This window comes from Typha latifolia, chromosome 12 (assembly GCF_019914945.1).
Source record: "Typha latifolia isolate L0001 chromosome 12, TyphaL0001v2, whole genome shotgun sequence".
NCBI classification, from domain to species: Eukaryota; Viridiplantae; Streptophyta; class Magnoliopsida; order Poales; family Typhaceae; genus Typha; species Typha latifolia.
This window is the reverse complement of record NC_133097.1, coordinates 5173446-5189850: the sequence shown is the minus strand read 5'-3', so window position 1 is coordinate 5189850 and position 16405 is coordinate 5173446. Positions and strand designations below refer to the sequence as shown.

Sequence of the window (16405 nt, the reverse complement as noted above, 5' to 3'; positions counted from 1 at the left end):
TTTTGTTAAAAGACAATGTGTTATATACAAATTTTTCTATACTTTAAAAAGAGAAAAGTGTGAGGAAGATAGTGAAGAGGTGGAGGAGGGTGGCAAAGCATTCTTCTTCGCCGTGTTAGGGTTTGTAGTGCTCTTTGTTCTCTCTTTCACTCTTTGTGTTATGGGAGAAGCCAGGACTTCGGCGTCCCTCCTGTCTTGCCATCCACCAACCAATTCTTCTTATGTTAGAGCTAAATGAGGGGGAGAAGCTACACTTCCAAGCCTCAGAGGAGGTAATTCGATTGGCTCTAGTTTGGGTTTGAATTAAGGATATCCCATTGAAGTATTGAAAGATTGATATTCTTGCTAGTTTAGCAGCACGACTCGAGCACCCTTCTCGTGTGGATGATATTACCTGTAAGCTCGTTCATTGTCATTGAGGCAAGTTCTCTCTGTAGATATTGACAACAAATATATCTTGGTTAAAATTCTTATGAAGACTTTTAAATTTTTTTACTCTGCTTGTGGGCATGTTGGACACATAGTGGCAAACTACTTAGATCCACCTAAGAAGAAGGCTCCTTTTTTTTTATCATTGCCACTTTGCTATCAAATTCGGGGGGAGTGACTTTCTCTGGTTTGGATCCTAGTGATGTGCAGACCCCTCCTTCTAGGATGATGACCTAACTTGTGGGGCTTGGTTGCCCATTGTACAGGAAGGTGGAAGAGGTGGCCAAGGTCAGCTAAGGAGCTTGAGTTGTGGTGGTCAAGTTGTGGGTGCTTATCATAGCTCTCACAACATGATTTAACTAGGTGACTTGGTTTCTAACTCTCCTTGTGTCACACTGAGATTGCAGCTCCATGAACCAATCCCCTGAAGGGCCATCACATGATGATTGCGCACCCCCTAGAGTTGAGAAGTTGGTTGCTTCGTCCTCAACTAAGGGTACACTTGGTCATGTGATGAAGTAGGCCTTAACCTTTGAAATGCCTAATGGTGGGCATTCACAATGCACCCAGTCATCTTCAACCCTTCTTGATACTGCTTATATGTTACGAAGTAAGATTGTCGCTTTTGCAAGGAAGGATGATCCTACCAATGTCTCATCATTCCAGATTAATTCTAAGGGGAAGACTCCTCTCTTTACCAAGTTTATAATGAGGGATTTTAGTCTTCTAGTCCGCTCCCCACTCACCTCTATCTTAGTTGAGATGAGAGCAGCCCCTATTTCCTTTTCAAGCCAAGATTTTTTATTTTGCGGTGCCTAAAATTAATTCATAGCAATGGAGGTAGACTAATCTCTTTATTTTATTCAGGAGGGCTTGGTTATAGAGATTGAATATGTCTCCCCTTTCTTCCTTAATCCCTATAAAACTCTAACTGAGAAAGATAAGAAGACTATTTGTTAGTTTTTTTGGCTCAATCCAAGTTGGCGTTCGAAGTGCGTTTGAATGCCTAGCAACTATTCGTATTTATAGAGAATTGTAAAAGAGCATTCAAACGCACTGGAGCAATTGTTCGAACGCCCTATAGAGTTTCTCTTTCGTAAGTCACACACACACACATATATTTATATATATATATATATTTTATGATCGGTTTTAAGTTTAAGAGATGATAGAAAAAGAGGATTTTGCGACAAGAGAAGGGGTTTTTGAGAGAGCACTCATTTATTGTATTTGAGAGAGATTGGAGGCTCAGAAATATTGTATTTGTATCTCTATTAGTGGATTGAAGTTTTGCATAGCCCGTGAATATAGGCATATCGCTAAACTACATATCTTGATTCTCATTCTCTCTTCTTTGTGGTTTGTATATATTTGGTATTCTTACTTGTGATTATCTTGGGTGATTAGAAATTCTCTACTTATAACATCTTGATGTGGATTTATCATTTGATATTGATATTAGCTTTACTAATATGTGTTTATCCAAATCTATTGTTATTCTATTTGTTCTTATTGTGGGTTTTAGAAATTACTTTCATGGCCCTTCATCCTATTGAATTATTGCACAAGACTATTGAGCCATTTGTTACCATGCTTGTTGAAGCGGAATATACTATTGCTTTGGATGTATTTCATGATGAATGGGAAGAGACCTTGGAAGAGGACCTAACTTCCCTAAAGAAAAATTGAACTAATGGATTTGAGCCATGACAAAGAGAACTCATTCATAAGAAGCCTAAAAAGAAAGGGTCAAAACCTTGCAAAAATAACAAGGCCTTTGGTAAAGATGATATCCCAGTGGAAGGGTTGAGCACCTCTATTTAATTTATGTCAATCATCACTCTAAATTATCGGGGGCATCTAAGTTGGATGCCCTAAGCCGATGCAAATAGCTAAGTTCTTATTTTAATCCTATCATGTTTAGTCATGTTTATAGACTAAGGTAAATGCTACTAAGGCTATCAAAATATTTCATAGGATGGGTGATGACTAGAAAGTTGAGGCTTTTTCAAATACATGGCTTTCAAAAGGGATCTTGATGATCTAAAAATTGAACGAGGTCAAAATTTGTTCTTTCTTCTCGTACTGTAAGTTCTTTAAGGAATTATTTTCTTTATAAGTTTGTAACCTTGAATCTTTGCTAGTGTATATGCTAGTATAAAATTGGTTGCTAGTAGAAAATTGTGGTTTGATTTAGGTATGTTAAATTTCTCGAATGCTTCTTGTATTTCTATTGGTGATTTTAATGTTATTACTAAAGCTGGGGCAAATAAAGAGGGAAAATCTTTCCTCTTGAACCCTAGAGTTTGGAATTTTAAAAATTATATATTGATCAAAAATGAATTAATCAATATGGGATGTGCTAGCTGTCTCTTTACATGGAGCAATAACTATTAAGGTAGAGTTAGGATTTGGGCATAGCTTGATAGAGCTTTGGCTAATTAGTCATAGATTTAAACCTTTCCTAACAAATCAATTATACATCTTCAATGGACTAGATCTTCTTTGCGTCATGATCCTCCCATGTCCAAGGAGGTCATTTAGATTTGAGTCTTTCTAGTATGAGTATGATGAAGTCAAAAGCCTTAATTATTTTTGATGGACTATGAATGCTGCTAATCATCTCTGTTCAATTGCTTGTAATCTTAACAATATTAAATATAAGATTTCATTTTAGAAGAAGAATAGTTTTGGTCGAATTGAAAATCACCTCAAGAAAATTATAATATATATTGCTAGTCTTAAGACAAAGGACCGTGAGAGATGCATTTTGCCTTATGAGACTAAGAGCCTTTAGATTGCTTATAGGAAACATATTACTTTCCTAAGAAAGATTGGCAAGAAATAGAAGGTCAAAGCTATGATTAGTTGGGTTAAGAAAGTTTATCATAATAGCAAAATTTTGAAATTGCCATTTTGATTAAGCATAGACAAAATCATATTATTTGTTTAACTAATGATGCTGACGTTTGCACTTATGAACAGAATGATTTTGTGAAGGCTTTTCTTATTTTTTATGGTAATATTTGGTCCAATCCTAGTAATGTTATTGTGGTGGGACCTTTGACCCTATTTCCCTTCTCCTAAATTTTCAAGCAATGATAATCTCACCAAATCTTTTACCTTTAAGGAGATTCCAAATGCTTTGTAGACTATGTCTTTTGGAAAAACCCCTAGGTTGATGGTTACCATATGAATTTCTTTTTGTAATCATTGAGATATTATGAGTCAATCAATTTATGAAGCATTTCTTCAATTCCAACATGCTTCCTTGTTACCTATTAAGTGGGGTAGAATCTATATTGTCTTGATGCTTAAGATTCCTCATCCTTTGGCTATTAATAAATTTTAACTTTTTTTCCCTTTGTAATGTTCTGTACAAGTTCTCAGCTAAGGTCATGATTAACTACATGAAACCCCTTCTATTTGGCTTGGTGAACCTTGAGTAGTATGTATTTGTGGTAGGTCGATCTATTTTGAATAACATTATTCTAGCTTAAGAAAATTAGAGATGATCTTTATATGGTTCTGAAATTAGATATGGAAAAAACCTAGGATATGCATAGCTAGGAGGTTGTCCTAGTACATTATAGTTTTTGCTGATTCTTTGATTAGATTGATTAAAACTTGCATTACTTCTACTTCCTATGTTTTCTTAATTAATAGTTCTGCTTCATGATGGTTAAAGTCAGCTTGTGGCCTTAGATAAGGTGATCTTTTTTCACTGTATTTATCTATTCTTTATGCATAAGTTTTAACGACTTTATTGAATCATAAGTGAACAATGGTGAGTTAGAATTCCTTTGCATCTCTTATAATACCAGAATTTACTATATTATGTTTGCTAATGACATCTTACTTGTTATTAAACCTACATCTAGTAATTGTGATATTCTTAATGCTGTTTGGATAAATATTTGATTCTTATAAATAAATATGTCAATCGGAGCAGTCTATTTCTTTATCTCTCTAAGTGGGCGAGTCCTATCCTTAGTCAAAACCTTGCTAGTTGGTCGAACGTTAGACATAATATATACCTTTATACCTCAGTATCCCTATCCGACCATTTTATACCCTATACTAGTCATTTTGAGCCTTTGAACTGTGTCAAGTGCAAACTTAATGGGTGGAAGAACCACTCTCTCCTATGTCAGGAGGTCTAATTGATCAAAAATATTATCCTTACCTTACCTACGTACTTCAGTACTATCGTGCCTTTGTCTATTTTAGATAAGGTTGATCATTCCATATGATCTTTCCTTTGGGATAAGAGTAGTTCTACCAAAGGTCTTCGTTTGGTTAGTTGGAAAAAAATGTGAATTCTCTATTTCTTATAGGAGTTTGGATATCCCAATCTATGAGATTGTCAAATTAGTCTGTTAGGCCTAGGGTCATATATTTGTTTATAAGAATAGATAAGGTTTGAAGCCAACTCATATGAGTATGAGATTTGTTACCCTTAGTGAAAGTGCGACTAACAAATATGTTATTTAATAAACATTCGATGATATTTTCTCATGCCTTATGGAGGACCTCTTTAAGGCTATTGGGCTAGTAAGATTACTTCGATGGTTAATGAACTTTGAATTTTTCAAATGCCTATTTTTTTAAAACTTACCTTTCTCAATGTTCATTTTTCTTAAAGGCATGGATGTTTCTTAGTTTATTGATAACCAATGGTGGTTTGCAAAGTGTTAAGTCTTACTTTAGTGATATTTCGGGTGAGATTATTTGTTTCCCACAATCTTTCTCACTTTGATGCTGAAAATAGTTGGGTTTGGGCTAGCATATTATTTGGAGATTGCCTCTTTCTTCTAAAATCAAAATTTTTATTTGGAAGATGATATGGTGTTGGCTACCACTAATGCCAAACTCCATGCCATATCGCTTGCCCTTAACTCTCTCTGCCCTATGTTTGTAGCTGAGAAGGAGAATGTTGAACACCTTATTAGTGTAGAGGAGATATGTTACTAGTGGGTGTATATCTTCTGAAGAAAGCTACTACTATGATGGCTTGGTGCATAACGGCACATGGATTCTAGTATCTTTGAAAAACGTAGAAATGGAATGGTCTTCGAATGGACTTTTCCTACCGTGCAGATTCTTCACAAAGTGTTGGTTATGACTGTGAAATCTTTCCAAGCCTTTAACAATCTTCTCACAAGCCTAAAGCTAAATGACGAATTGCCCATGATGTCACTTCCAATGGTTTTTGTTAAAATTAATATTAATAGATCTTTTTTTGTGGATCTAGTTCTAGATTCATCGATAAAAATGCCCATGGTAAGCCTTTTATCATATATGCTTCATATAATACTTCCAAGACCCTTTTCATGCGGAGGCTGAAGCTCTAAGTTAGCGCTCCTCAATGCCTACGAGCAATACCTAACCAATATTATTTTTGAATCTAACTTGACATTTTGATCTACATTTTGCATCACAAGCAAAATCCACCGTAGTATTACTACCACCTTTTATTAGATATTTTTTTTATCTCATTGGTTGTTTACACATTTCTTTTTATTATTATCAAGAAACCAAACAATTTCCCAACTAATTGGCTAATCTCAGTAAGAAGAAGTGGGTTTCTTTTTTGGTGGACTCTATTTCATATAATTTATTAGATATGTTGTATAGTGATACCATAAGTATTTGCCGAAATACCTAAGGTAGTTTTATGCTAGTTTTTGTTGCAATATAATTATTATTCTATATAAAAAAAAAAAGAGGTGGGGGAGGACTGCACTTGGGGGAGGCAAATTAATAGATCAAAAAGGAATAAGAGAAGGGTGGGTTGTATACTTAGACACAAACATAGGCTGGGCTAAGGTTTTGCTCACATATATATTCGAACAGTACTAAATTTGAGCCCTTAACTTGAATAGCTAATTTTTGAAACAAAGTAAAGCTAAATTATCCTTAGATTCCCTGAATTATGGCCAAGTATCATTTGTACCTTCTAAATAAAATACCTCCTAAAAAAATGTGACACTAGAAACTCTTTGAACTATTATAATCTCTATATAGGGATATCGCATCATTAATAGAAAAGTTATTTTTATAAAATTCTCCTATGTCCATATACATATTTGGGCTGTAGGAGAAGAGAAGAGGAGAGAGAGAGAGAGAGAGAGAGAGAGAGAGAGAGAGAGAGAGAGAGAGAGAGAGAGAGAGAGAGAGAGAGAGAGAGAGAGAGAGAGAAATCAGGCGATATTGAGAGATGAAGAAAGATTAGAAGCAATAATGATCATAGAACTTGATATATTTTTTTCCCAATGACTATAGGCATATATTATCTTTAAATCAAATATCAATATATTGAGTAGAGCCTAAAACATAAAAGAGATGAAAAATATGGCAACAATACACATGCCCAACATTTAACCATATTAGATAGTACCACAAAGTAAAACTATATATTAAGTCTAAGGGTGCAAATTAAAAACATTTACAACAAGATAACACTAAAGAATTTACTAGCAACCTTATGCCTTACAATGGCTCTGTTGTCATCCAACAGTTAAGGATGCATAGCCTTTTGAATACCTAAGAGTGGAGAAGTCAAAAACATCGACAAGCAAGTCCACAATGCCTACGAGCAATACCTAACCAATATTATTTTCGAATCTAACTTTAACATTTTTATCTACATTCTTCATCACAAGCAAAATTCTCCCTAGTGTTACTACCACCTTTTGGTAAATTTTTTTTTTCATCTCATTGATTGCTTACATATTTCTTCTTTTCTTTATTGTTATCGAGAAGCCAACCAACTTGCCAACTAGTTGGCTAATCTCAGTATAGGTTTTTTCTATTTGGGTAGACTCTGTTCCACATAATTTATTAGATTCGTTGTATATGGATACCGTAGGTATTTGCTGGAATACCTAAGGTTGTTTTATGCTAGTTTTTGTAATAATACAATCACTATTCTATATAAAAAAGAGGTAGTTGGGGGATGCAAATTAATAGATAAAAAAGAAATAAGAGAAGGGTGGGCTGCATGCTCAAAAACCAACACGGGTTAGGTTGAGATTATACTCACATCTATGTTCTAACAACACTAAATTTGAGGCCTTAATTTAAATAGTTTTATTCTTTGAAATAAAGGAAGGATAAATTATTCTTACATTCATTAAATTTTGATCTAATATCACTTATACCTCCTAAAGAAAATATCTCCTATAAAAATGTGACACTAGGAACTCTTCGAACTATTATAATCTTTATAAAATTGTCCTATGTCCATACACATATTTGGGCCGTAGGAGAAGAGAAAATTTGATAGAGATTGAGGGAAGAGAGAAATTGAGCGATATTGAGAGGATGAAGAAAGATTAGAAGCAATAATGATCATAAAATTTGAGATTTTTTTTTCTAGATAAAATGTTTCATAGGCGTATAGTTTCATTACAACAAACATCAATATTGAATAGATTCTAAGACATAAAAGGGAGAAAAAATTGGACAATGATCTCTTTGACATATGTTTGACACTTAATCACATTAGATAGCATAACAAAAAAAAAAAACCTATATATCAAGCTTAAGTACACAGAAAAATTTGCAACATGTTCCTTCCTACGGCTCTGTTGTGATACTGCAATTAGGATGCATAACTTTCAAATGCCTAAGAGTGGAGAAGTGAGAAAGATCAACAAGAATTTGATAAAAGACTCACCCCCACAAATTAAAATGATAGAAGCATAAACTAGAAAAGTAATTAGAAAATGATTAGATAAAGCCCCAAAACATATAGGAAAAAAAACCAAAATGAGAAGATCCTAGATAGTGTGACTAAATAAAGGCTAGAAGACCACACCCAAGACTAACCAAGCCACTTACTCGCAGCTGAGCTTCATCCTCACACCATTAATGATGACCATGGTGACAGTGAAGGCATTTGGGGAGGAGGGAGTAGAAGGAAAAGAGAAGGAGAAGGTAGAGTCGACTAGAGACAAGCACCACAATACTCGCTATAGAACATGAGATTTGAAGAAAGAAAAGTGGGGACGAGAAGAGGAAGAGAAGTTAGAGGGGGATTGAGAGTTTGAGGGCGAGTCATAGTTGTTAGATGAGGAAAATATTTAGAGAAAAAAAGGAGGGAAAATATTTACAAAGATTGGGAGAGAGAGAGAGAGAGTACAATTGTCTAAAAAAATTTGGGGATAAAGATGAGAGCAATTTAGTTACAAATTAGAGTATAAATGGTCATTCACATGCCAAATTCTGATGGGAAAAAAAGGCTATCGTAAGGGTCATTTTAAAATATTTAAATAGTTTAGAGAGTTTTAATAAATAATACTGAGTCATAATTCAAGAGATCTATATGTAATTTAATCTAAAATAACTAGGACATGCGTTATAGATGATATGGTTTAGATTTAGTTTTAAACCAGTTTAGTGATTAGTAAACTAATTAAGTATCCAAATAAGAGTTTAAGATAAAATAAGTTTAGCTCAACCTACTTAAAACTATTCTTCTATTTATGCTCCTTATCCATCCAAATATTTTATATTTATCAATTTCACTTCAATAAGTATTATTTCAATCCTTCTCTCTCTCCCCTCTCTCTCTCTAGATCTCTCTCCCAACAAGCTTTTTTTGTGCAATACATACAATGTGTGATGCAAAGTAGTCAACCACTGCTCATATAAATCCTTATGCAGTAGTACAGTCTATTATATTCCCCTTCAAATTAATGCTGGACTACCTCAATGATGCAATCTCAAGTGACACAAAAAGGCAAAGAATTTGCTATTTAACCAAATCAATATCCAAGCTTAAACAGCTCTTTTCCTTCAGTTCTCTGTTTCAATAATATCATGGCAAGTGAGCTTATCATGTAGGAATTAATTGTCCAAAAGTAAGTGATGGGCCAACTTAAATCTACAGAATTATGCTATGATTAGGTCTAAATTTATTTTACCTTCTATGATTTTATGTGTGTCACTTACACTTTTGTGGTTATGACTAAAATACGACTATTAATTTTTCTATTATATTTGACTAAATCATAGGTTAAAATAATGATTAGATTTTAGATAATAAAAGTATGATAAATATATTAAATCTACAAAATAGAGACTATCCTATACTTTATATGTGGCTACAGTTTATTAAGAGAAAGCAGTTTCTATGTTAGTAGATATTTGCAACTTTCCTGCTACAATATTTGGAAGCAAAATCTTCCATCATAGATGATTCAGTGCACCACTAAAAGGATGGAAATAGACCATAAAATAGCTTAGTTTGATTGATTCGTTAACAATAAAATGAATTTGCAGACTACTCCAATCTCTCTGTTAGGGCTATCAAAATAATTAAACTGATTCGATCAAGCTCCGCTCGTATTTAAAATGAGTCAAACTTGATATCGATTGAATTAGGCTCATATTTATTTTCAAGCTGAGCTTGAGCACAAATCAGCTTGATTAGGCTCATATATATACTATTGTATTAGATCATTGCGGCTTTTAAAGACCCTCAATATCATAATCCTTATTAACATATTATTATCTAAAAATCTCAGGTCAACATTTCTAAGCCCATTCAATACCAAGCCCCAAGCTTGAACAGAGCTGGGAGTTACACCCCATATATCAATCCATCTAATCTATTGCAACCTAAAACAACTTCACATCATCACTGCCTCCCAACAAACCTACCTCAATCTCAGGATGAAACTAAACCGAGCTGCTAAAAGTTCTTGTATGCATAGATAGAGAGAAAAAAAAATCACCCATCAAACTAAGTTGTCTGAACAACAACTTTGCACCTTCAACACTGTGAAGCAACCACTTATACATACAAATGGAATAAGACCTTACAACGACTTACTTTCATTTGTTTTCATCCACCTACAAAGTTTACGGTCGCAATTAAACAGAGCTGCCAAAAGTTCCACGGATAGAGATAAAAGAGAAAGCCTAGCAAACAATATAGTTGTCAAGATGGACCATGCTTTCATTCTTGTCATAACTATTACTATTGAATTTGAGATATATAAACACATTCCATGTGGGAGATAAGAGCTCCTAACTCGGTTACATTTAACTTGGTATACAACAACAAGAAAGCCCAACTTCTTACCCTCGCGACTTATATAAAATTTGATAAAGAATGTTAATGGAAAATTGATTTTGAAGTCAAGGATTTTGGCTCGTGGCTACTTTCTTTTTATGAAAAATGATGTTTGAATACCATTAAGAACATTCCTAAATATAAAAGCTTATGTTTTGGAGTAGCAAAAGTTCTCAAGAATGTTCGAACATCAATGCAAGAAAAATTCAAAAATCATGATTCAAAGGCATGACATTCAAATGAGATCTAGGTGTGACCAAATGTCATTTGGAATATATAGTAGATTGGAGTATCTCGTGGAATTTGTTTAAGATATTATTTACTTTTCTTGAAGAGGCATTTAAGGGTTATGAAAACTTAAGCTGAGTTGTCTTTTGAAGAGGCATTTAAGAGGCATTTAACAAAGTATATTAAATGCCTCCGCTTAAGTTTTCATAACCCTTAAATGCCTCTTTTAAGTTAAAAATATCTTTTAAGTTAGAATATAAAATTTTGCTTTTAAGGGTTTAATGTCTTCGTTTTGCTTTTAAAAAGATATCTTTTAAGGGTTTAATGTCTTTGTTTCTTAAAAGATATTTTTAACTTTGCTTAAAGAGGCATTTAACTTGGAGTCTTTTGAAGAACATGCTGAATCTCTCTCAACTTAGCATATCTATATCAGATCTGAAAGAATTATGTCTCGAGAGTCACTCGGACAGAAGAATCAATCTTGAGAGTCATTGAGATTAAGAAACCAATCATAGAAAGCGGTACATTGCGGAGCTTAGTGAGCAAAGTTGTTACAGATTAAGTCATGGAGATCAACGGATGATTTGTAAGTTTTCTTATAACTGCTACAAAATTTAATGATTAGTTTCTATCCAAGTTTTGATCAATGATTTTTTAACCGATTTGATATTTTTTTCATATTTATTGAATTGTATTATTAAAAAAATTTAATTGGTATCAGAGCATTCTTAAGAATTCGTGTTTTTCCATCAATGCCAATCTTACTGATCAAGAAGAGCTATGTAATACTGGATTGATCCAAATTAGATCTTACATATAATCACTAGTTAAGTTATCGAAGCGTCCACAAACTTTCTCTGAAAAAACACAAAAACAAAATAAATATTGGCAGGAAGAGTATAAATGTATTAGTAAAAGTTTCACGAGAGAGATGAGTTCAATTTTAGCACAAATAAGGGGTTTAATGTCTTCGTTTTGCTTTTCAATGGGTATAAATTGTTAGAATATAAAATTATAAAAATCACCATCATCTTTTAAGAATTTAAAGTTTTAATTGATGATCATAGGTTCAAATCCTATTTTGCTCATCTTTGCTTGAAAATATAAAACTCTCCTCATTTAAATTAACTCCACTTCTTAGGCACTAAATTTTTAGAGTAGTTAATAAGTTAACATATATATATATATATATATTTGATTTCTAAAAAGTAGAGGTTTTAACAAATTACCTCACTTTAGTGAAGTGACTTTTTTTCAACAAAGGAAGTTAATTTTACAACCAAACACTAGTAGAGAAATTATTAAAAGTGAGCACTTTCTTTCTTTATTTTCAAACAACCAAACACTTCCTAAGTGATACTGATTATACGTGGCCTTGTTTGCATTGACTTCAGGGGGTGTCCTTGAACTAGTTTAGGGACCCCTAATTTAGTACAAATTTTTTTTCTTAATCTAGTTTAGTATCTACTCTCCAAATAAATATTAATATATAAATTCTAATATTATTTTAAATTAATTCTAAGTTTACTCTTAATATGACTTAAATCTATTAATTTCATACCTTATCAATTTTGTCTCTCCTCTCTCTTTCAAAATATTCATATTTTATATTATAAAATATATCAAAATTAGATCCTATTGAGTCTCTCTTATCTCTTTATATTATATAAGTTAGCAAATATGCACTTAAACTCACAAATAATTATTATAGACACTATATAAGTTAGCAAATATACATTTCAACCTGCAAATGGTTATTATAGATATTAAATAAGCTAGCAAATATATACTTAAGCTAACAAATATGCATTTAAGCCAGCAAATGACTATTATAAATACTATGTAAGAAAATAAATATGCACTTAAGCCCACAAATACATATTATAATATTATAATATTATAGTAATATAATATTCATTAATTATAATATACCATATAATATTTGAATATTATAATAATGACCATGATACATTAAAAATGTATTTTGGTCTATCAAATTTATATTTCATTCATTTTCCTCCAAAAATATTTTTTTTTCGCCGTTTCATTTCACATCACAAATAGTAAATACATTCTTACCCTAATTTAGAATCAAACATCAAATTACCTTAGCTTAATTAAAAGCACCTAAATTAAGACTAAGAAATGGGGCCACCTAATCTAGTTCATAGCTTAGTCTCAAACCAAATAAGACAAGGATCTAAGTGTTATTTAACCTAAAATGAACCACATGTATAGGCTTAGCATTATCTAGTTTGTGATGCCAAGTACTCAACCACTTGTCATATAAATCCATATGCAGTAAAATCTATCATGTTTCCCTTCACATCAATGCTAGACTGCCTCCATGATGCTGAATGCATATGTCTAGTGACCAAAAAAAAAGGCCAAAAGACTTGCTATTTAACCAAATCAATATCATGATGCTGAATGCATATGTCTAGTGACACAAAAAAAGGCCAAAAGACTTGCTATTTAACCAAATCAATATCCAAGCTTAAACAGCTGTTTTCCTTCAGTTTTCTGTTTCAATAATATCATAGCAAGTGATCTTGTCATTGTCATGTAGGAATTAATTGTCTAAAAGTTGATGGTGGGCCAAATTAAACCTGCAGAATAGCTGCCATTTGTAGAGGAGAAGCAGTTTCATGTTAGCAGATATTTATCTGATAGAAAACAACATGACAACTTTGCAGTTATAACATCTTGAAGTAAACTCTTCCACAGTAAATGATTCAGTGCACCAACAAAAAGATGGAATAAGACCCTGGAATACCTTAGTTTGATTGTTTCGTTTGGTTCACCCCCCAAAACAACTTGTTGCAGACTAGCTGTCAAAATAATGAAGTTGGCTCATGTTTCATAAAGGAGTCATTACGCTCGAATTCAATTTCAAGCCGATATTGATTAGGCTATATAAAAATAAATATATATAGAATACATAAGATTCAATTTGATTACACGTTTGATTTGATTTTGCAGAGTATAAACCACTCATAATTCAATTCACTCGAGCTCGGTTTGAATTCGTAGTAGGCTCGAATTAGAAATAATCAATCCAAGCTCGATACTTTGGCTCAGGCTTGAAATTAATTTCAAGACAAGCTTAAACAGAGCTGGACTTATTCCCCTACCCATAATCACTTTGTATTCTAACACAAAAAAACTTCACATCATCAGTGCCTCAAAACAACCCACTCTAATCTCAGGATGAAACTGAACCCAGCTACCAAAAGTTCTTAGTTATTGAGAGGAAAAAGAAACAGTAGCAAACCTTGTATAGATTCATCAGTGCACCACCAAAAGAATCAAACTAAGTTGCCTCACAACAACTTTGCAACTTCAACAATTTGAAGCAACCACTTACAAAAAGATGGAATAAGACCTTAGAACAGATTATTTTGATTACTTTGTCCACCTAAAAGTTTACAGCCAATCTCAGGATAAAACTAAACAGAGCTGCCAAAAGTTCAAGGTATAGAGATGAAAGAGAACCGCTAGCAAACAATTCAGTTGTCAAGATGGGCCATGCTTTCATATTGTCATAACTTTTTGAACTTGAGACATATAAAACACAAGAAAGGCACACTTCTTACCTATTAGAGCTTTAATACAAAACCTTACATATCAAACTTGAAGATTATATCTAAGTTTGGAAAAGATAATTAGAGGAAGACAATAATTTGACATCAAGTTTTCACATAATTGAGCAACTATTTGGATTCTCATCACAGAACATGTTGGTATATGGCTCCCTATTCTCATAATGTGGGGGTTGTCCATACCCATATGCCATCGGGTGGAAGGCGGGGCCGCCATGGCCGCTGTTCATCATCATCCTCTGTCGCTGAATCATTGCCGCCAAATACTGTTGTTGTTGGTAGGGATTGGTGGCGGCAACCATCTCCGGTGCGGCCACCATTCCACCCTGGTAGTATCTTGGAACCATGCTCTGGGCTGTGGCGGCTGCGGGAAAATTCCCCATTTGGCCAATTGGAACATGCATGTTACCCATCTGGCCCATGCCACTGGAGGCATGGTCCATCAGGGTTGATTTGCCCAGTGCTTCAATCTTTCCACCACCACCCTTCTTCTCCCCATTTGGTGGATTGTCACTAATAGTACCATTTCCACCACCACCTATTTTGCTTCCTCCATTAACATTTGGTTGAAGAACACTCATTGGCTTCATCTTCTTAGGATCATTGTTGAGATCATCATCCAATCCATCTACATCATCCAAGTCCCCATCCTCATCATCCTCATCAAAATCGTCAAACTCATCATCGTAATCGCCGCCGTCCTCCGGCGGAAGGTTGGGCTTGACAGATTTCTGATCCTTTTGGGAAGAAAACTTCACATCTTTGAATTCTTTCACTTGCTGCTGCAATTGCATCAGACCCTTCTTGTCTCCACCTTTTTGGGGCTCCCCTTTCTCATTTTGCTGCTCTTCAACATTGCCCAGTTTGTAATTTTGGAGCTGGTTGTTGAGATTAAAGTTGATTTCCCCACCCTTTGAGGCCCAAATCTCTGCATGTTTTCCAGCCTTACTTAGCTTTTTTATGATTGTGGAAAGATCAACATTGCCTGACACAGTCACCTTTCCTTGCTCTGCATCTATGTTGGTTGTGTAAACCCCTAAATTAAAAGAAGAGGTTCAAATGTTTTGATCACAGAAGAAGAAAGAGATGAACAAAAGAGAAGTGAGGAAATTTTACCATCTATCTTGTGAAGCAATTTCTTGACCTTCTTCTTGCATCCATCACAGTGTATGTGCACTTTAAGAACAAAAGTCTACAAATTGATGACAAAGAGGAATTCTAAGCTAAAAGAAGCCCATGGGCATTAGCTTCTAATGAGTTCAGAAGAACTGAAGAGAAAGAGAGAAGAAAGGTGGTACCTTTATCTTGAGAAACTTTGTGGCTTCTTCTTTACTCATCCTTTCCACCCTCAAGCTATATGTGCTCAAATCAAGGAGGAAGAAGGTCACCGAATGGTAAAAACCCACACAAAGAAGAAATTTCTCACAGCAAAGTGGACTGCCCAGTGAGATGTTTTCTTGACAAAATTCAAGCGAGATGTTAATTTCTTATATAACATGGTGTTCCATCACATACACACAAAGATAGAGAGATTAAAGGAAGTCGGTTTGTTTGAAGGATTATTAAGAACTAATTAATCCTTTTTTTCCCTTACTCCTTGTAGAAGGGTCAGCTACAATATTTATATTTCTGAGAGGTGAGTAGATATAAAGACTGATTGCTACTTCATAGTTCTCTTGATGTCAGACCAAATGTGATTCAACTAATTTACAAAATTTTTTTTTTTTTTACATTATAAAATTTAGGATTTAAACCCGGGCCATTTTATTTGAGGTTAAAACACATAAGTAACTATACTACGATACATTAGCATATATTATAATATATATATATATATGTATGTATTATATTAAAAAATATATATTAAGCTAAGTCTAACTCGATTATTACTTCGAGCTAAAAATAAATATTAGTTGATATCATAGTGCAAAAAAATGAATTCTTATTTTTTGCCAGAAAAAAAATAGTGATAAATACTTTGTATCTTCTAAACTTGAAGAAGGGTATTTTGGTTGACAATTCTAAAAGAGTCAACAAGAAATTCAATCACAATTAAGATATT

General features: G+C 33.6%; 1 protein-coding gene across 1 annotated transcript; it reads right to left on the bottom strand.

The window, feature by feature from the left end:
• Positions 1-14254: 14254 nt before the first annotated feature.
• Positions 14255-15991, bottom strand: LOC140799398 (uncharacterized). The gene is made up of 3 exons (XM_073153729.1): positions 15642-15991; positions 15460-15535; positions 14255-15379 (listed from the first exon to the last, which is right to left on the bottom strand). Exons 1-3 carry the CDS (start codon positions 15678-15680, stop codon positions 14439-14441), a joined length of 1056 nt encoding a protein of 351 aa, XP_073009830.1. The 5' UTR covers positions 15681-15991; the 3' UTR covers positions 14255-14438.
• Between the last annotated feature and the right edge of the window lie 414 nt (positions 15992-16405).